This window comes from Sander lucioperca, chromosome 5 (assembly GCF_008315115.2).
Source record: "Sander lucioperca isolate FBNREF2018 chromosome 5, SLUC_FBN_1.2, whole genome shotgun sequence".
NCBI lineage: Eukaryota > Metazoa > Chordata > Actinopteri > Perciformes > Percidae > Sander > Sander lucioperca.
The window spans coordinates 22,423,667-22,444,937 of NC_050177.1; the positions used below are offsets into that span (position 1 = coordinate 22,423,667).

The 21,271-nt window shown below is 39.2% G+C and overlaps 1 protein-coding gene across 6 annotated transcripts in view; it reads left to right on the plus strand.

Moving 5' to 3' along the window:
• Positions 1–21,271, plus strand: part of stim1a (stromal interaction molecule 1a) — a 29,324-nt gene that overhangs the window by 2,018 nt on the left and 6,035 nt on the right. For all 6 annotated transcript variants that reach the window (XM_031297373.2, XM_031297372.2, XM_031297374.2 and 3 more), the window contains 8 exons: positions 3,538–3,668; positions 5,856–5,970; positions 7,834–7,945; positions 8,420–8,535; positions 11,463–11,640; positions 18,630–18,807; positions 19,614–19,781; positions 20,136–20,236. In XM_031297373.2, coding sequence (XP_031153233.1) covers positions 3,538–3,668; positions 5,856–5,970; positions 7,834–7,945; positions 8,420–8,535; positions 11,463–11,640; positions 18,630–18,807; positions 19,614–19,781; positions 20,136–20,236 — 1,099 coding nt within the window. The remainder of the gene's footprint in view (positions 1–3,537; positions 3,669–5,855; positions 5,971–7,833; positions 7,946–8,419; positions 8,536–11,462; positions 11,641–18,629; positions 18,808–19,613; positions 19,782–20,135; positions 20,237–21,271) is intronic.

Sequence of the window (21,271 nt, forward strand, 5' to 3'; positions counted from 1 at the left end):
AATAGGATGACATACTATGACTCAGGGTTTTTTAAAGTGTGCTAGTGCAAGAATTCTAACTGTTTACAAAAGGTGCAACTGTTCAGATATATATTTTGAAATATTTATCTTGACTTTACTCTTTTAGCAACAATTTCGGCAAAAACCCAACACTACAAACTTGCATGTTGTGATCTTTTATTAGTACTTGTGAACAGTGTGCTGGTTAACCAGGAACTTTTAACCACCACATTTTTCCTAATGTGTGTCACGTGTCTCAGAAGGCCACAGTGTGGGAAGGACTTTATTCTTGACAGTGATTGTCTAAGCTTGATGAGGTATACTGAATGGCGATAGGACATTGTAACTGCTGCAGTTATGAAGTAGCAAAGTTATGGGGTGTGTTCTCCACCTACACACACCCACACAGAATCACTCATGTAACTTGAGCTTTTTAAAAAAGGCAGGCTGACTTGTATGTAAATCTCTTATCTTGTGTCCCTGGAGGTTTGCAAGCCAAATGAGAAAGAGGGCCAGGTTGGGTGTATGAGAGTGTTGCAGGTGGTTGTTTTTCACTCAGGTAACTGTCACTCTTAGTTTAACATGGTGAGTGTGAATGAGTGAGAGTAATTGCATTTTTGGTATGTAGCTCTGCAGGTTCTCTGAAGCTGAATGCTTGCATACTTGGGCTCAAAAATTAACTTCTTTACACGGAAGTTCACGTTGTGCATTAGCCCTTCCTAGTTCATGTGGAGAAATATAAGGCAGAATTTGCCAACTACAAACCGTTCATAGACACATGCAGTGACCGTTGCAGGGGTTAATCTGTGACTAAGTTTACTTTCTGTTTTGTCTCTCTAACCACTGAGCCAACCTGTCATAACACATTTCTGGGAATAAAGAAAACACGGATTGGATTGGTGTGATAAATTGTTCCATAGAAGGGTGCATTAAGCTGTAACTGCCAGCTCAGTGCAAACCAAATGCATGCAGTTGATTATACACTATTATATGACTGTTATGTCCCTGTCGTGTCTAGGGGCAGAGGACCCTAACAATGAACTAAACCTGTGGGAAAACCTGTGGGAAAAGCGAAAACAGTCCAAGATGAATCAAGTAATTTATTGGTAAACCAACAAACTGAAAATGGTCTTCACAAAAGGAAGACAGATAAATCACAAAAGACAAACTAAAGAGCGAAGTTTTAAATAAACAATCTCAATTAACACTAGCTTCAGCACATGCCTGAAGCAACACACACTCAGCTTCCACACTGGACACACTGGTTTGGTTCTCTGGCTCGATTCTGGCTCCTCACAGGATCACACCAGCTTTTACTGAAGCGCTCTCTCTCTCACTGGCTCAGCTCATATGCTTCTTAAATACCGGTAAATTAATTAAAAAAGGAGAAGGCCTCTGAGATTGGAAATCACAAAGTCAGTGTGTGAGTGTCCTCAGATTTAAATTGATATTCACATTTAAACTTAATGTTATGGCAGGTAGCCTATGTTCTTTCACACAACTCCCGAGTGTCTGCAGTACAAGCCAAACAAGGTTTCAGTGGGAGTGGTGGTATTATCTTTGATCTATAGCAGAGGATCTCTAATCCCTCAGGAAGGAGGGGGAACACGGAGGGCGACAGGCTTCACTAGATAACTTGCAGCTAAATAACATGATAATCATGGAAGCATACATTTCTGAATTATCTACAATTAATTGTGGAGCCCTGCCCTACACACTGAAATGTTTACAAGTTGCAGAGGGCTGACTGTCAAAATGTTAAAAACAGTTGAATGCAACCAACAAACCCAAGTTTTCCTGACAATAACCCAAACTATGAAATTGAAGATTAAAAAAAGCATTCAGTTTTTCATGGCTTCTTGGTAACATCCCCACATTGAGTGAAAGGCTTCACATGAACAAGGCTTTGTCTTCAGTTAAGGAATTTTGCAGTTCAGTTATATTAGCAAGAGGGACAGGGTGGGTGAGGGAAATCCAACCCGGGACTGAAAAAAGCACAAAAGGTTAAAAGTCATGTGGCCATAACAGGATTAGTTGAAGTCAAGAGAGCTATTGTAGCTTTGAGCTAAAAATCAGTATTTGAGTAAATTATCACTTCAATGCTTCAAATTAAAAATTGTAATTATCTGTCTTTTATAGACCTGGTTGTTTCTGTTTTAAATGAAGAACACTTATAAGATATTCCTGGCATCGCCAAAATTGCGCATTTGGTGCTGAAATCTAAAATATGAACTTCAGTGGACTATAGTTTTCTGTAATATCACAAAGCAACAGGAAGAAATTGGGAGGGAATTGTTGCGTCTCTGTAAATTAAAGAGTGTGGTCTAGAACTACTGTATCTGTAAAGTGTCCTGAGATAACTTCTAGGGGTATGCAAAAAAAATCGATTTCACGTTCATATCGCGAATCAAAATCGATTCATAGAATTCCAAAAATCTATCTATCTATCTATCTATTTGGGCTATTAGCATTAACGCATTAATCGCGATGCGATTAAGGGCCGCCGCGATGCGATACATTTTCTTTAATTGGATTAATCGCAGAAATTCTGAGAAATTAAAAGAAATTAATCGTTTGACAGCCCTATTTAGGAGTTACTAAACACTATATTGACTCTGGTAAGGATAGGGATTTTTAGTTTTTTAGTTAGGTACTTGGAGGAATTGTGCAATAATGACAGATTCACACATTTTTCTTTTGTTTACAGTAAATAAATAATTACAAATCTTAAAATCAAGTTCATAAAGTAACTTTCTTTGCATTCATTTGATTCCCAATCAAGATACACTGGTAAAAAACGCTTTCCATTGTTAATATGTACTTAAAAACTGTTCTGAAATGCAAAATAATAGAATTTTAATCATGTGATAAAATATTTGATTAATCGCGATTAACTATAGAACTTCAGCGATTAAAAAAAAAAATTCATCGTTTGACAGCCCTAAAAAAAAAATTATATATATATATATATATATATATATATATATATATATATATATATATATATATATATATATATATATATATATATATATAAAAAAATTGTATGTCTACTCTAATCACATGGGATAAGTAACTACATTTACATACTGTGAATCGTTTTTTTGAATCGAGAATCGTTTTTAAATCGAAAATATAATAAATAAAATTGAATTGAAGGACCATTACTAGGACTTCTTTTAAACATCTATTGGATAGTATTTAGTTAAACTGTGGGTACAGTAGGCTACTGCATGCTTCTAAGACACATGCAATTTTGATAACTTTTGGTGGTTTGGAGACGCCAGATGACAGGGCAAGTATGATACAGAAATAAACAACACAAAGTGTTCAAGTCCTTGAAGCGTTTCAAGATAACAAAAATTAAACCAAATCGTTCTGAAACGGCGTTTTGTTTCAGAACGTTCTCAACCTGGCATATGATAGTCATCTTTGTTGTTTTTGTTAGTAGTAGTAGAAATGTGAATATAACTTGACAAATCTGTGGGTGATCAATGAGGTTCAAAGTTGCCTGTTAACACTCGGTTTCTCCACCAGATTTGTGTCGCATCGATGAGCCGCTATGCAAGGATGAGAATGGAATTCTCAGCTATGAGGCTATCCGGAGTATCCACAAGCAGATGGACGATGACGCAAACGGCAATGTAGACGTGGCAGAGACAGACGGCGTAAGTATCAGCCTAAAAAGTCATCAACAGGAGCTGATGCTCTGTTGTAGGTGGTGTTCTGGTTTGTACAGTCACAGAGGTGGTCTTCATTCAATCTGAAGAGGCTTACAGGTATCATTGTAATCCTTTGTCATCTGAATCGTCACAAGATTTGCTGCTAAAATAGATTAGTCAGTTAATCATAGCCTGTAATGTCCTTAACTTACTCTGAGTAACTGGAGGATTTGTCCTGTAAGTGCTCCAGTGTCCCCTTTCCGGAAGTTTTGGTCAATAATTAACCTAATTCACATTAAGTGGTATGCATGTTGTAGTCATTGATGTTGCCATATTTGTACAAACACAGAACATTAGTATACCTTTACATTAAGCCTTGTTTGTGCCTATGTTTGTAATTTTTAATTCCATTAAAAAATAGTGTTAGCTGCTTTTCTTTTCAATACAGTCAAGCATAATGAAAGCACAAAATAAACAGTTACAGCTTATGTCCATTCACAGCTGTATAATGCTCATCAGAAGTCGAGTCTGTTGCTTTTCAGGCATCACTGGTGCCTTAAAGAGACTGCCTGTCGTCCATTTAGCTTACATCCTGTGCTCTTGAGGAGCCTCATTTCGGTTTGGTTCAGTCTGTTGCATCTGGTTAAGGCCAGACATAAGCCTTCTTTGCTTTTAGAAGAGGCACTTGGCATGCAAATACCCCAAAGGCAAAGAATCAGAAAAAGTTCAGTACAGTGAGCATGCTCATCTGTAGTGGCTTTGAGCCGAGAATTGGAAAGCTCAAAATGAATAAGAGCACTTCAAGACAGTAGCCTGACTTCCTGTTACCATGCAGTGATTAAATAAAGAGGATAGCTGATTTCTTTATGACCAAGATCACAGTCTGCACCTGGCTTTTAAGAATAAGCTTTGGGCTGTGGCCACATTATAACAGGTCCTGCTAATTTTCCAATGGAATATGTTTTTAGGAGTATGATGGTTCACCTGCACTACAGACCATCTCTCTACCCTGTAGTAAAAATCCTCCCACACAAATCTATCAAGAAAGAAATGCATCATGACTGTCTTCCACCCATTGTTGCATGAGTTGGCTTTTGTGGGAGTGCAAGATGCTATGTATGTGACTAAGTTAGCCTACAAAATAAGTGGGCAACGAGGAGTGTGGTTCCATTGGCTAGTAGGTGACCACTACAACGCAAATGGGGGGCAAAAATGGAACTCAAGTGACATAAATTTGGGTTTGGGTGCCATTTACTATGTGCAATGGTGTTATTTGTACAACATGCAGGGTTCTTATTTTCAAGCCAGAGATGCCAAAAAGTAATCCAGAGACGTTTATATTGTTTCTATTACTCTCAACACTTAAGGAAGTTATATTATTATATTTGAGGAAATAAATCTTTGGGTGGTCAAATGTTATATTCTCATGACAGCCAATTAATTGTCTATAGCTCCTGAAATCTGCCATCATCAGCGTCCGTTATTTCAGCTGTTGAAAATTGTTACCCACAAGTGGTTGGTCTGAGAATCACAAAGGCAGTGAACTTTTCTGTGGTAAAAAGGTCCCTTATGAAAAAAAAGTGTTACACTTTGTGTCACAAACCCTATCCCATTTGATTTTCTCAGCTCTGTTGGTTTTTAATAAAATTACTGTCTGGTTTCTAGGTATATATCAATACTCTTGTGTTGTAGAATAACCTTAACACCAGTGAGGGAGGAAGTTCTGAGCTGTTCCAGTGGAACATCTTAGTAATTTTCTCAGGTCATGTATGGTTGAGATATTTATAATGTTTCATCTTCCATTCACAGTGAGTAAATCAAACACATGCATAAGCCACAAGAATTGCATTTTCTTTTCTTTTCATAAATACCACAGTAGTGAATCAGGTCACAGTGCCATCCAAACCCCTCAACAACAAATTTCCAACACTATTTGAAAATGTAGCATTTGTCCTCCAGCTATTCATAAAACATTTTCAACCAACCCCCACTCAGAAGTATGGTCTGTGGCCATTATTTCCTGAATTAGTCAAAAGGAAAAGCCAAACCATGTCACTAAGTGGTACATTCAAAAAAACAATGTGTACAGCAATTTGATTTGAGGCCTGTTAAGTGTTATACCTACTTTTTCATTCAAAACTTGTGTACGTTGGATTATTTGTAACCACTACAATCCTCCTTGTCATCCTGCAGTTCCTGAGAGAAGATCTAAACTACCACGACCCCAAGGCCAAGCATAACACTTTCCACGGTGATGACCAGTTCATCAGTGTGGAGGACTTGTGGAAAGCATGGAAGAGCTCTGAAGGTTCTGCTTTAAAGCATTTTCCCCCTGAGGGCCAACAGGCCTTTCTTTCAGATCTTTTTGTTTTTGTTCATTTGAGTTGTAGACCATGAACATTGTTTGCACACTATGACACAGCAGTATTTTAAATAGCCAGTTATTATATATTTCCTTGTGAATGAAAGTGTGGGTTACACATTGCCCCTCCTTGACCTTCTCACTCGACGAACAAATGAGCAAGGCAGTTGATCAGATAGCATGTCAAGCAAAGTGCAATCTACTTATCAGCTCCAGCCAGTGGCAGAGTGGACATCATTGACTCTGTCAGCACAAAATTCACATCCACACTCTCACTTCCTTCTGCCTATCTGTTTGGCTAGGCTATCGTGTACTTTTTGGGAGCACGTTCATGTGCTGTATCTGGCACCCATGTCTTTTCACACCCTTTGTGGGAAAAGCGGAGAGTCAGCACTAGGAGGAGAAAACCTTTTTTGTTCACATTACTGACTTATCCTGCATTGCCGTTTCTTGAGTCTGGAGGTTTAGAGCCAGGAAACTGGGTTTTTGTTTAATAGAGCAACACATTAACACAGCTGTCCCACACTGACTCTCTGCCAGGAGCTGGGGACTGTATTTTCCAATTATTAGTGTGGGCAATCCAATGTATGCTTTGCTATAGGATACCTCAAACATCATTCAGGATATGGCTGCACATATAATAGCTCATGTGTCAAACTGTATAGTGCATTTAAAAGTGTTAAGGATAGTAACACATTGTGTTGTTTTGGCTCTGTACGTTGGGTTAAAAATCAAACGATATCGATTAGGTTAATGCTGACTTTCCACTTTAATTTGAAGGTCTTTACATTCATTTCAGATGAACAGTGTAGGTAGAAAGGTGACATCAAGGGACAGACAGAATTTGAACAAGTTAACACAACCTTTGCCACAGTTATATTTAATATTTGATTTGATAAGATTTTTTGTCGTCACTGATTGCTTAAAGTCTACAAACCATAAACTTCAGCAGACACATTATTACACGTTATCCCTGGTGATGGAGTGCTTGGCCTGTACTGCAGCCATATTGAATTCCTGTTGTTTTTTTGCCTTTCAGTCTGTTCTTAAACAAGTGAAACACATCATCAGTTGGACTGAGGTCAGCTGACTAACCTCTTGGCCCCCAAAAAATGTCTTAACTGATTTTTCCGATTGTTAAGGATCACTGTAAAAACCACTAGGGCTGCACGATATGAGGAAAATATCTAATTGAGATTATTTTGACTGATATTCCTAATGCGATATGATTCACGATATTGGAGGGAATGATAATTTTTGTATCATTATTCTCATTTTCATTGGAAAAATTAAAAAAAATAAAATGATTATAGTTTGATTTATGCAAGGATCTGTTGTCCAAGATTTTTGTCTTTAGTCTTTAGGATACGATATGTAGGATGGGACGTCTCTGCACCACCACAATACTTAATTCAGAATGGTTTGACACATATTTTGCCGTTAACAAATATTTTGCCCCCCCTGCCATTAGGATATTGCACTAGTCCATATTGCGATTTCGATAAAATTGCGGTTAATTGTGCAGCCCCAAAAAGCACACATTGTTCAGTCAACATAGATGTGAACACCCTCAAACATTGTTAAACATAAAAGTCAGCTGTTTAACCACATAGCCCTTTCAAAAGGAATTTGTTGGAAGAGAGCAATAATGAAAAACGTATTACTAATACTTTCTGACTGCACCATCAGTGATGGAGACCTATTGTAGCCATGTAGCCTTCTTAATACTGAATTCTGCAGGTATTCAATGAATGAGAATCGATGAGCACTGTAACTATGTTTAAATGTGTTTTTATTTTTTCCCCTCAGTGTATAATTGGACTGTGGATGAGGTGGTGGAATGGCTCATCACCTATGTGGAACTGCCACAATATGTGGAGGCCTTTCGCAAGAAGAATTTTAATGGAAGTGTCATGCCAAGGTAAGGGATATCAGGACTTTTCTAACTTCTCCAAATAAAGAATGTGTCACAAATAAGTTGTGGTTTATATAAGACTGGCAAGCCTTTCTGTGGTCGGAAATGAAAATAGAATACTTCAATGAAAGTGATAAGACTCAAGCTGCAAAGTGTACTTGTGACAACAATTATGCACAATTTGGGAATGATGCCAACACATATAATTGACTTGCAACTTCTTCAGTGCCAGCAATTCAAACCCATTTACATTACTCTATAAGTCATTACATTCCTTACTTTGATCAGTCAGTGTCAGCTTTCCTACATTTATTTTAATGCACCACAATTAGTGTATCTAATGACCATTCAGGTTTTAAATCTCTATTGGACTCATAAGATATGTTAAGGGCTCATATTACACATGGCTCAGAATGGATTACACCCGTTGCTCTTCCTTCCTTGTTCCTGTAAAATGACCGTGTGTCTGTTTTCTCTCAGGCTCGCTGTGAAGAACACCACTCTGACACTCTCTATTCTGAAGATTCTGGATCGCAGCCATGTGCAAAAGTTGCAGCTCAAATCTTTGGACACTGTACTGTTTGGAGCGCCCCTAAGTATGTGACTTTATTTTTTTTTTTTTAATTCCTGTTGCAGCTCAGATTTTTATTCTTATTCCTACATCAGTAGATTTGTTCCAGGTACTTGACTACAGATGAGAAGGTGTTTCGGTTTCAGTCCCATTTTATTTTCTGTTTAATAGGCAGGATATAAAAACAAAATCTGTCACATACTCTAGTTTTCTCTCATTGCTATTTTTTTCATTGAGATACTGATCTAGATCTAGATTATAAAAAAAACTCTGTTAATCAAAACAAGGTTGGAGGATTTTGCATCGTTGACAGAGTTACGTGCACCCACAATGCTTTGTTGTTTTTCCAAAGGCATTGCTCACTCTGTAAATATGCTGGAACGGGTTCTTTTGCATACAACTGGTCATCAGAGAGCCATACAAAACCTTCCAAATGACCAAGTCAACACTTCACTCCCTCACAGAAAATCCCAAATTGATTATCTTGAATTGGAAGACTGTTCCTTTGAAACATCTGTAGGACGTTTTGAGTTTGTGTTAACTGCCTACCACCATTACACACATCCTGACCACTGTTACCTGCTACTGTCTTTTTTCATCAGCACCTTGTCTCTGGGATATGTTGTGGTCCTGTTTGCTTCATTTATTTATTTAGTCACTTACTCATCAACTCACCAATCTACTCATTTTACTCACTTTAGTAAGCCCACATTTGATATCTAGGGGAAATCCTTTTACCACCTGTATCGGTTCCAGAAACTGTGGAAGTGAGCTGAGGGTTAGATCACACTGCTCTGTATTCCAGACACTCCCCTCTGCGTACTGAGACAAATAAACACACCACTCATTCTCTCGGTCTCATCTCCAGCATCACTGCACCACATCTGTAACTACAGATTGTAGTCCTTCAGGTTTTCTTTGTTTTGTTTTTTTCATTTTTTCTCTTTAAGATTTTGTAACATCTCAGTGGATGGGGTGTGTCTCAGCTGTCATACCTCTAGCCAGTACTTTATATTTTTTACGCAATCTTTGTTGACACTGGGATACCATTTTCCCAGAATGACATGAAAAATATGTTAGTCTATTAAATTCTGGACTAGGTGTTGTGAAAATTAAAATATTAATCTGTAGACAAAATATAATGGTGCACAGATACCTCCCCAGCCTTGAGGTTTGATCCTTTTTTGCTGTATAGTTAAATGGATTTAATAAGAAGTGGAAGGGTGCGTATTTGGAAGAGAAGTGCTGATGAGGGCAGATATATGCGATCATCAGAGATAATGTAATGAACCTTCAAAGGAAAAACTAATTTGCATTAGAAAAAAATTGCACAGGGGCTCAGTGTGTCGTCGTCTGTGTATGGCATGTGTCATTGTGGATGTGTTTTGTCAGTCACACCCGAAGGAAGACATTAGCAACGCTGTCTGGCTTTGACAGCCTCTCAAAGCCAGGGGGTCCCGCTAATAGTCAGTCAGGCTCACTGTATATAGTAGCAGCCTTTTAAGACACGTATCACAATGGTTTGATCCTAATCTCATGGACAGTTGTGTACTAATAATGAACCCAAACACATTTTCGGTTTTTGTGGTTAATTAAATGTCACTTAATGCTCTCATGGTGGTATTTCTGAAAAGGCAGTGAATATAGTGTATGTACAGTGACTTGGGTGATGATGTCAGAAGGCAAACTGTGTTTCCTGTTTAGGACCGACAGTTTTGTAAGAGCAGTAAATAGAACCAAGAGAACAGTCTAGCATCAGGAAATTATAATTTAGATTATCTCAAAGATAATGTCAGTATTTCCTTCTAAGCATCTGTGCTCAGTCACAATGCAGACCCATGAAAACTTTAGCACGCATGCATTATAGTTAAATACCGTGACCTCATTTTAAGGTGTTTTCCTCTTGGTGGTTAAGAGGTAATGATCTGAATATACCGGCCTAAGAAGAGATGGGAGCAGTAGTGGTTTACAGCTGTCCTGTAGATTTTTCGGTTTCTCACTTCTGGTTTGTTACTTTGACACGATAGCGGGCACAGCTGGTCCAAGTTTCTTGACTTTGTTAAACCTGTGTTTGTTCTGGCCTTTTATAAGCAAGTCTGCAGGAATATACACAGCAATCCTGAAAGATCATTTAGCACAAGCTGGAGACTTAGTGATGTGCCTTTTACCATACAAAGAAAGAATTATGTTTTAGGTGTTTCCCTTAATTTTACTTCCTTTCTGTCTCAATCCAGGAAGTAGAAGTCATGCTTTTGACTTGTCACACCCCTTTGCAGGTTTTGCAAGAAAAACCTTCCTTATTGTTTGCTTTGTTAGGCTGAAATTCAGGCTGTTAGTCAATTGCTGCATTACATCATCAAATGACAAATGGACTTATTAAATGCAAATGTTTTTCTGGGTTTTAAGATTGTAAAAATTCTCCTCACCTAAAACTTCATCTGAATCTAATCTGAGGCTTCTTACAAATGGAACAGCTGCTTTCTAGCTGCTGGAATTTTTTTTTTAATCTACTAATCCCTTGTAATGACAACATGACAGCATATTCACACAGTTAATATTAGGTTTCATAGCTCCTCATGTTTACCAAAATGTTAATAGTTGCCGTTTGGTTTTCTGTGCATGTTTATTAGCGTTGGTTACCAGACTGAAATAGGCAGTGTTTAGCTGACTTTATCGTGGTCTTTTGCACAAGGCCCCTCTCACCACAACCTGGACTTGTGCTTCTATTTGCGTCACTCCACAGCACTGTCAGTATGACTAGGCTATGTTATTTGTTCAAGCATAAGCTTCACACCACATCCTTGTGAAGCTTGCTCATTGTTAGCAGCTATACATTTTACTCCTGATAGATATTTCCTGGGGGAAATACACATCCTCTTTTATGTGTTTATCTTATGATTTTGATGTTTACCTTACTAAAAAACTTCTTCTTTATGTTTCTCTTTCTATCAGTGAATAGACATAACCACTTGAAGGACTTCATGCTGGTAGTGTCAATAGTCATAGGCATGGGGGGCTGCTGGTTTGCCTATATCCAGAATCGCTACTCTAAGGACCACATGAAGAAGATGATGAAAGACCTGGAGGGCCTGCAGAGAGCTGAACAAAGTCTGCATGACCTACAACAGAAGTAAGGAGGTTTTCCCTCCACCCACACAACAAACGGTGTTATACTCGACAAGTACTATATTGTGCACAAATACCATGAGTCTCCACATAAAACACAGTATTAATTTCCACAGCTTTTTTTTAACTTGGCAAACCTCAGATTTCACATTGTTCTGAACGCTCTGGTTTCAATAGTTTTTTCTACTCTTGAATGGAATGATGTCATACAGGGCCGCTTTTCTATATATGGTCATCTGCTCCAGGCAGCAACTACAGTGTTTTTATTGCATACACGTTGCAACATGCTATCGAAACCTGTAATCTTGGCTGACAATTAATTTCTCCCCAATTTCTGATCACATTCCTGGTGAAACATGTCTGGTTATGTAGGAGTTGGTTTACAAGCCTTTCTGGGTGATTTTTCACAGTAGTGTGTGTGTGTGTGTGTGTGTGTGTGTGTGTGTGTGTGTGTGTGTGTGTGTGTGTGTGTGTGTGTGTGAGTGAGAAAGAGACTGTGCTGTCACGTCCGTGTGTGCGTGCGTCCTTGAGAACTGTAACTCATAACTTATGTTGTCAGTTAATTGTAGCATTGACCGGCATGCTACTTGCCGACCTGTGGATGAAACCAAATCCCAAAAATTACTATAGCTCTTGCGAAACAGGTGGCAACTGCAGACCTGTCGGCATCGTAGAGGACTCGGGTCTTAAAGACGTACTACGGTTGACCTGTCTCGTTGCCGTCGAGGGGGACAGTAGTTTTCACGGCTACACAGCCTGTATGACACGGAGAAAGCAGCCACACTGGAACAGCTGCAAAGTGCTGCAAACGCTGTCTCATTAACCGCTGATCACTGGACGTCAGTGAGTAATCAACATTATTTAGGAGTTACTAAATACTATATTGACTCTGGTAAGGATAGGGATTTTTAGTTAGGTACTTGTAGGGCTGCACGATTATGGCCAAAATGATAATCACGATTATTTTGATCAATATATTGATCACAAATATTTGTTGATTTTAACCAAAACAAATTTTATTGTCACATAGGCTAATTATAACTGCTTTCACATCCATATTGTGCTACATTCCTCCTTTGTTGAAGGAAACTATGAAGGAGTATGCCATTTCAGCTGTTGTGCGACCGCTTTCCAAACATGCGCGTTTGCCGTGAAAAGATACAGGCAACGCAATTTTCTGTTCATGTTAACGGCGCATGTTCAATTTTACACACACACACACACACACACACACACACAGTATATACTCCAATACAGCCGGGGATGACTTCAATGGAGTACACAGTGGGCTCCAACAGAGGTCTCTTTGTCTCAGGTACATGCCTCAGTAATGAGCAGCACTAAAAAAATAAGTTTTTTTATGTTTAAGCATGTGGACATGTTTTAGTAGAAATACAAGTATGAACTTGAAAACTAGTATAATAGGCCTCCTTTAAGCAGGTTTGACAACTTTATACAACTCTCCAATCAGGATGTGTCATTTATATCTCAAGAGTTCGCTGCAGCATTGCATTCACAAGCTAATTCCCAAGTGCAGTGTTTTCCACATTTGAATTATTTAAATGCATTGCACTTCCTACGCTGCTGTATGTCACCGCTCAGCTGAGTGCGGAGACCATCAGGGTTTAGCCGGCTCCCAAGCATGACCATAAAATCACAGAAGATTTTCTTTCCAGCCCTCACCTGTGATCAAACTGTAAGCTTTGAGACGTTGGCAAAAGCATGAATTGCAGATACAAGCAGTAAAGTTTCAAACTTGTTTCGTTGCCTGGTACACTGCTTTGCTTTTGGTCTTTAAAAGATTTGTCCCAAAAATGGATGACCTCTGTCAACCTTGCAGTTCAGCTATAATTTATTTTGTGAATGTTGCAGGATTGCATACATTCTGTTCTGACACGGGATACTTCACCTGGTGTTTTCTGGCCAAAGACACTTCAGGCCTTTGTTGCCTTAATGATAAAATGTTTTGAAATGAGATGTTTTAAAATAAAACACCCAAAATAGAGCCAAATGCAGTGTCATGAGGAGTGATTGAATGTTATAAACATAAATCTAACTATTTTGGTCCTGTTAATACTTCAAGGAATGCTCTGAATGTGCTTTTAAGCGTGCACTGTCTCCTCTTATTCCTTTCAAGGATACTCAAACCGTTTCATCTCATATACAGGTCATGTTTTTTGGTGCACAGATAGTGCTGTCAAATTGTTTTAAAGTCACAATGAAATGGCAATTGATTTTTTGCTGCTGATGTTTTGCATCTGCATCTTCTACATGTTTATTAGCATAATACATAAATATGTTGATTAAAATTAACTTGAAAGGGACTGTTAAAAAATTAGCTGCCTTCACTTTAGTTGAATTAGTCTACGCCACCAATGCATTGCATTTTAAAGGAACACGCCGACTTATTGGGACTTTGTCTTATTCCCCGTATCCCCCAGAGTTAGATAAGTCCATACATACCCTTCTCATCTCCGTGCGTGTTGTAACTCTGTCTGACGCACCCACCGCTAGCCTAGCTTAGCACAGATCCTGGAGGTAACCGTCTCCATCTAGCCTACTGCTCCCAATAAGTGACAAAATAATGCAGCACGTGAGAAGCCCCGTGGTGAGGAGCAGAGAGTTTGCCTGGAGTTCGCTCAGAGTTGGAGTAATAATCACTCCGCCCAAGTAGCAGTGCTTCGGCTTCTGAGAATAGTTCCCAGTTTGCATACGGTTAGAAGATGGCTGTGTCTCATGTTATCTTGTTATTTGTACACGCTGTGACTATACAACTCACAACATGTAAATAGGAACATGTTGGCGTTATTTTGTCACTTATTGGGAGCAGTAAGCTAGTTCGAGCCGGTTACCTCCAGGATCTGTGCTAAGCTAGGCTAGCGGTGGGTGCGTCAGACAGAGTTACAACACGCACGGAGATGAGAAGAGTATGTATGGACTTATCCTTCTCTGGGGGATACGGTGAATAAGCTAAAGTCCCAATAAGCCGGTGTGTTCCTTTTTAAATTTGCGAAGTGGCAGCTTTTCTGCTAAATGCCTTCTGCCTAGAAAAGGGTTAGTTTAAAAGAAAATACATTATTTAAATCAATTTTGTAGAATGTGACAGTTGGTGGTCAGTGTGAGCATGTGCTGGCATCACATTGTGTCATTGAAAACCTGAAGGATTTATCTTCTTGGGCCAATGTTTTTTTCAAAGGACATTTCATAAAAATCTTCTGATTAGTTTTTGAAATTGTGTACAAAGTTGAAATTGACCCAAGGTTGATCATAAAGGAAAGTACAGGGAGTGTCCAAAATGGAAAGCCCTTAACCTGAGGGGAGCAGTGACATGCATTGCTACATAACTGAATAACATTCCTGTGTTGATGCTTGGGGAAATATAAACAGGGAGAGATGAGCTGTTGTAGTCATCAACATGTTCAGGCCATTATACTACTCTTTGTATCAGCTTGCTGTTTAGAAAACACAGGTTGTTGAAACATGATATGCTCTGGTGAAAAGCAAATAGACTCTACAGAGGAGTTAGATTTCACTGACTTAACTGAGATTGGTGTTTGTGTCAGCCTTGGATTCAGCTTTTTTGTACAGTAACACATCTTCCTTTTGCACTGTATTATCTCAGTCATGCTCCAGTGGAAGCATATCTAATATAATATACTGTATATGAGGTATAAAGTATGTTTTTGTAGGATTTGCCTGCTGAATTCCAACCGAAAGAGCCATTGACCACTCCATTGGGGACAAACCTTTGAGGTCAAACTCTGTCCCTCTGGTAGACTGCCAGTCCAGTCTATGTTTCCTCTGTAGCTTTATACTTTGACCATTGTGAAAACACATGCCACTGCCAACTTGAAAGTTGGCTCTGACATTTCCTTCCTGCTAATCTAATTGCTCAAACTTCATTCTCTTATGCAGAATAAATCAGAGAGGGTTTAATAAATCTTAAAGGCACACAAGTGCAGACATTATTCAGCATGTTCTGCAGGTACCTACTCCTGCCATAGCTAATTGTAGTATATGTTTAGTTTAGAGCTGTCAATCGATTAAAAAAATTAATCTAATTAATTACAGACTGTGATTAATTAATCGAAATGAATCGCATACATAATTAACGGTGCCTGAACCGATACTTTTTAAGAAAGTAAAAAAAGAAAGGAAAACAAAGGGTACTAAACAACAGTTGGTGACATTAAAGAACGGCTTGTTTATTGCTAAGGCCATATGGTCAAAATTAAATTATTTAATAATAATGTATAACAATAACTTATTTCACTAGTAAATTGCTTTTGAACGACAAAAACAACCACCAAGGATATTTACAATAACTTCAAATGCACCACGAAGCTGTAGTTTACCAGTTTCATTGAATTGTCTGTGTTGTTTTCCCGACGGCAGCTCAGCAGCTGCAGATTGTTACATCCCGGTGTAGAGTCACAGTCCTCTACAGTAAAACACAGTCACACTTTACACCGTTCAGTGTTAGCTGTCAGCATTGTAACCGTGTTTAATCCAGCTACTAGCTAGCGGTAGGCTAACGTTAGCTGCTGTCGAGTATAGTGTTAACTAGCTAGCGGTAGGCTAACGTTAGCTGCTGTCGAGTATAGTGTTAACTAGCGTCACATGCAGCGGTGTTTGTGTTGCCTGTATCGTCTTCAGAGCACCAGAGAGAAGCAGACATATAAGTAAATGTTCCGGTTTATGATCCAGGCAGCACATTCTCGTCTCCCTCCTTCATTTTACAGTAGAATGGTGGCTAGAACGGCTCCGGGTCAAACGTCAATATGGAATGGATTAAAAAGTTATTTTTTTAACGCGTTATTTTTTCTCAGATTAATTCATCGAAATGAACGCGTTATTTTGACAGCCCTAGTTTAGTTGTTTGGGACAGTGCTGGGTTGCTTCACATGCAGTACCTTGACCAGTGCATTATATACCATATCCCACAGTTAAGGCTATTCCTTGAGCCTTACAGTATCATTTACCTGCTGTAATTCAGTAGTGTTGTGCAACCACATTTAAATCTAATCTGATGTGGATGAGAGCTCAGAGTAAGGACAAACAAACCAATTGTCTTATGCCTGTTTCGCATAAAGTACATTGTGTCCAATAAAGTATAATCATTTTAAAATACTTATGCATTATACTGAGGATTTACAGTAGCTTGTGTATTAATCTTGTTAAATCAGAATCAGAACGATAAGCAGAAATCAGTCAAGCTAACCTATGTATGTATCGACTGCCTAAAGTAGACGACTAAGATCCTCAGACATTTCAGAGTTGGTGTTAAGCATTAAAGCCGAGCACTGTGCCTGTTGGAAGGGATACTATATTATAATTGTAGGTCAGTGTGGCTAGCAAGAAGAGACCTTCATCTCATACAGTACATGTTTTTGGAGCCTAGAGAGAGAGAGCGAGAGAGAGAGGTATGTCCTCTGTCTGTAGCCGTGCCTTTCTTCCTGATCCCTGCTGCCAGCTGCTGTCTTTCCATACCTTTGAGCAGATCCTGTGGTGGTATCAAGTAGCCTGGCCCAAAAATGGCTGCCCTGTTGGGAGACAGTGGGAGGAGGCTTTGACTGTAGCTGGATTTCCAACGCTGTTTAACCCAGCCTCTGCCTCACTGGTGGGACATGGTGTTAAGCATGACTGCTTAACATGTCAGCTGTAGAGCTAATTCACCCGCATTTGGATCGGGTTGTTGTGTGCAGATGGACATCCTGGAAAAGGACTGCCAACAAGGACAACAATGTTGCATGGGATGGCCATTATTAAGTTACTTTTCTTTGCACACTGTATTTTATTAGCTCAGGGAAGTTTTGGAGAGGTATTTAGGGAAGTAAGATAAATACAGATATAGTAATATTAGCATATAAAAACGTAGGTTTTTATTTACCTTCTTCTGCAAAGTCTGCAGAGACATTGTGTCTGTGTCCTGTGAGCCCTGCAATGCAGGTCAGGTGAAACGGCATTTAGCGTCTTCTCGCTGGATATTGTAGCTCTGCCAGTGCTCTCGAATCTTAGCTAGAGAATAGCAGAGGTCAGGGTCGAAAGCATTAGCAGGACTGCCCACCACCCACATTTTCCATAGCTAGCTCTCTGGATCACTTTTCATTTCACTGCTCCCTCTGCTGTTGTGTTGAGCCTGACAGGAGGAGAGTGCTTCACCCTAGTGACTGAAGTCACTCACTGCTTCCTGCCCTTTTATGTCTGGAGACTAAAAGCAGGATTTTGTTGTTGTAGTTTTGTTGTGTCATAAGTCGCAGTATTATATATAACAATGGAATTTCCAAGTCCCAATAACTGCTTAGCCTGATAAAGGACTGTTCAAGTAAAGTTCATCAAGTATTATCAGTTGAGAGCCTAGTCCCACATTGGGTTTACAGATCAAATTAAACTGTTTATTTCTTGGTTTAAATTCATGTTGTTTTTCTACATACCTGTTGAGCACAATAGTTATGCTGAGGAATAGGTCTTTTTAAAGATTACACTAACATAATGCATAAATTATACAAATAAAAATAATGATGTCATGGGTGACAGGCCCCTCTTTTTAGAAGTAGACTTTTTTAGGAGGCTAGTCTAAGAATATCCCACATATAAACCAACCCATATGATACTACAGGAGCATTGGGTACCATGCTGTACTGTTCTAAAGTTACACAGTGGCAGCTGTTCCCATTCTCCGCCCGGCCTTTCTGATGTCAGTTTATTGTGAGCTGCCTAGCAGCTGACCACAGCTCTTTGCTTTCTATATGTTATTAGCCATTGTTTCCGGTGATTCATAGCTGATGCAATTCCTACATTCCACACATAGTAAATGGCACTCACATGCTTACACGTCATGCCTGCCCACAGAAAATGCCCACTGAAACTGGCACCTACCACTTTTATGTGTCTTTGTTTAAGCAGCCACTGATGTCTTGCTTCTAAGATAAACATTGAAATGATTTTTTTTCTCTTTGTTCCTTTATGTTTGTCTCCTACTCTCCTTCTTAGGCTGCAGATCGCCCAGGAGGAGCACCGTACAGTAGAAGTAGAGAAGGTGAACCTGGAGCAAAAGATGAGGGACGAGATCGATGCAGCCAAGCAGGAGGCCCAGCGTCTGAGGGAGCTGCGTGAGGGCACAGAGAATGAACTGAGTCGCCAGAAATACGCTGAAGAAGAGCTAGATCAGGTAATTGCAAAATGATAAATGTGATTTAAACATAGACTTTGAAGTTCAGCATAAAGGAGTAGCACTGAAACGGATTGAATAGTGTGTACTGGCACGGTGGCAACTGCACAGTTTGTTTAGTTGTATCAGATTCACACTGGCTATAGAGTGAATTGACCACTGAAGTCTTTGTCCATTAGGAATTTGGCAGGAACAGCATAGCGCATCCCACACAAGTAAGTAAAACACATGAGTATTAGCATGAAGGACTATCACAGTCACAGACACTTTTATCACCGTTTTTTTTTCCATTCAGAAACATGGTGACAAATTGGAAACATGCAAGGCTATCAGATCAAGTGTAGTTTTGAGTTTCATGTCGTGGTCTGTGGCAAGGCCACTCACCACTTACTTCCACTCCTATATTCAGGATCCATCAGTCCCTAACTATAAACATGGTTTTAATTTTGAGTTTTGGAGTATATAAGATTGAGATGCCATGTCAGTCTTTTGTATGTGTGAGTAATACAACTTTTTTCTACAAATTGTGTGTTTGTTGATGAGTATCAAATAAGGAAAAGTGTTTTAGTTTCTTTTTAAGTAGCACATTAAGGACTGCAAATTAGCTTATGGCTTGAAGTCCCACATACATTGCATCGGTTGCACTTTAGATGTAACGATGCCTATATGTGTTGTCCCTGACAAATTAAACTATATCCAAATAAAATTACTCTTCAACATACTAATCTTGCATTTTGGTTGCAGATAATATAATGGGTGTAATGATTTCATGTGTTAATTCACCTCCTGTTTGACATTTGTCGCAGGTGCGCATGGCTTTGAAGAAAGCAGAGAAGGAGTTGGAGTCACGCAGTAGCTGGTCACCGCCAGAGTCTCTCCAGAAGTGGCTGCAGCTCACCCATGAGGTGGAAATGCAGTACTACAACATCAAGAAGCAAAACGCTGAACGGCAGCTCCTTGTGGCCAAAGAAGGGGTAAGCATGTAAAAACCTAAAGGGGAATGCCACGCTGTTGATTGTATTGCCTTGAAGTGATTGAAGGACAACCCCTGAATTATATTCCAACCATTTTACAAAGTCACCAGAGACCTAATATTTGAGACTAGCCTGAAAGTAATATCTGAACCTGAAAAACCGTTTTTAATGCAAAAATGTTTACAGTAAAAATGAAAGCAGCCTCATTAAGTCATCTTGATTACGGTCTTGTGAAACTGCTATTCATGTTTTTGAATACTTATTGGACTGTTGTTGGACAAGATTTGGCTTTAACATAGTGTGTGGATAATGTCAATACAGCAGAGATACATGTTTGGTCATTCATTTTCACAGGCAGAGAAGATAAAGAAAAAGAGGAACACTCTCTTTGGGACTTTCCATGTGGCTCACAGCTCCTCTCTGGATGATGTGGACCACAAAATACTGGCAGCAAAGTAAGTCAGACATTTTAATTGTGTAATACTTCTCATAAAGTTTTAGAAAACTAACAGCATTTATATTTTTAAAAATAACAAGTGATTAAGCCCCACTGGGACAGGATTAACATTACAGGAAGAGGAGGGGAATAAATTATTTACTGCTCTCTGTAATTTGACTCCTTGTTCTGGACTATTTTAGTAGTCGAGTATTCTACCAATTATTCCATCAATTAATTGAGGAATCAGAAAATAAATACTAGTAAATATACAAAAGACATATTAAGACTGGTCTCTTAAAATGAACAACTAACCTAGTCGGCTAACCAGCTCTGTGTCCCCGCTCTCATCTCATGTAGCAGTCATATTGATTTACGCTAACGTTACATTGTGTTGGGTCCACTCCCTCGACTGGCTCCATAATGTTAGACTGGATGCTTTCTGCTGAGATGCTGAAGCACTGATGAAGTGCTACTGTGGTAAGCTAGTTCTGTTTTACAATAGACACAATGTACAGAGTTTTTGTTTTGTTTCAGCTTGAAATGATCCCAAACTTTGGACACTTTCTGTTGTTTTCTCTGGCCTGTCGCTTCTCTTCGCCCCTTGCTATTTTCTCTCTCTTCCATTTTGTAATCTGCACTTTTATTTCTTCATTGTGCGTAGTCTGTGAACGTGTTGTGTGACAGTAATAATCATCTGGGTTCTGTACAGTTGTAGGGATTAAAGGAAGCTCAATTTTTAGTAATCAAGTTACTCAAGGAATCGTTTCAGTCCACCTGAGCCCACTTGATCAGCTCTTGCTCTCCTGATGGCTTTTTTTTTTCTTTTGTATAGGATCCCAATAGGCAATTATTAGCAAAGAAATGTACTTACTTATGGCGTTTTTCCAGTATGGTACCTGCTCGACTCGCCTTGACTCTACTCGCCTCGACTTGACTCGACATGCGTCCGTTTTCCATTGCAGATTTTAGTACCGCCTCAGCGTGGCTGGTCGTCTTCTATAGCGGCGCCGCAGTAAACTGCCGTGACCTTACGCAACACACACACAGAACG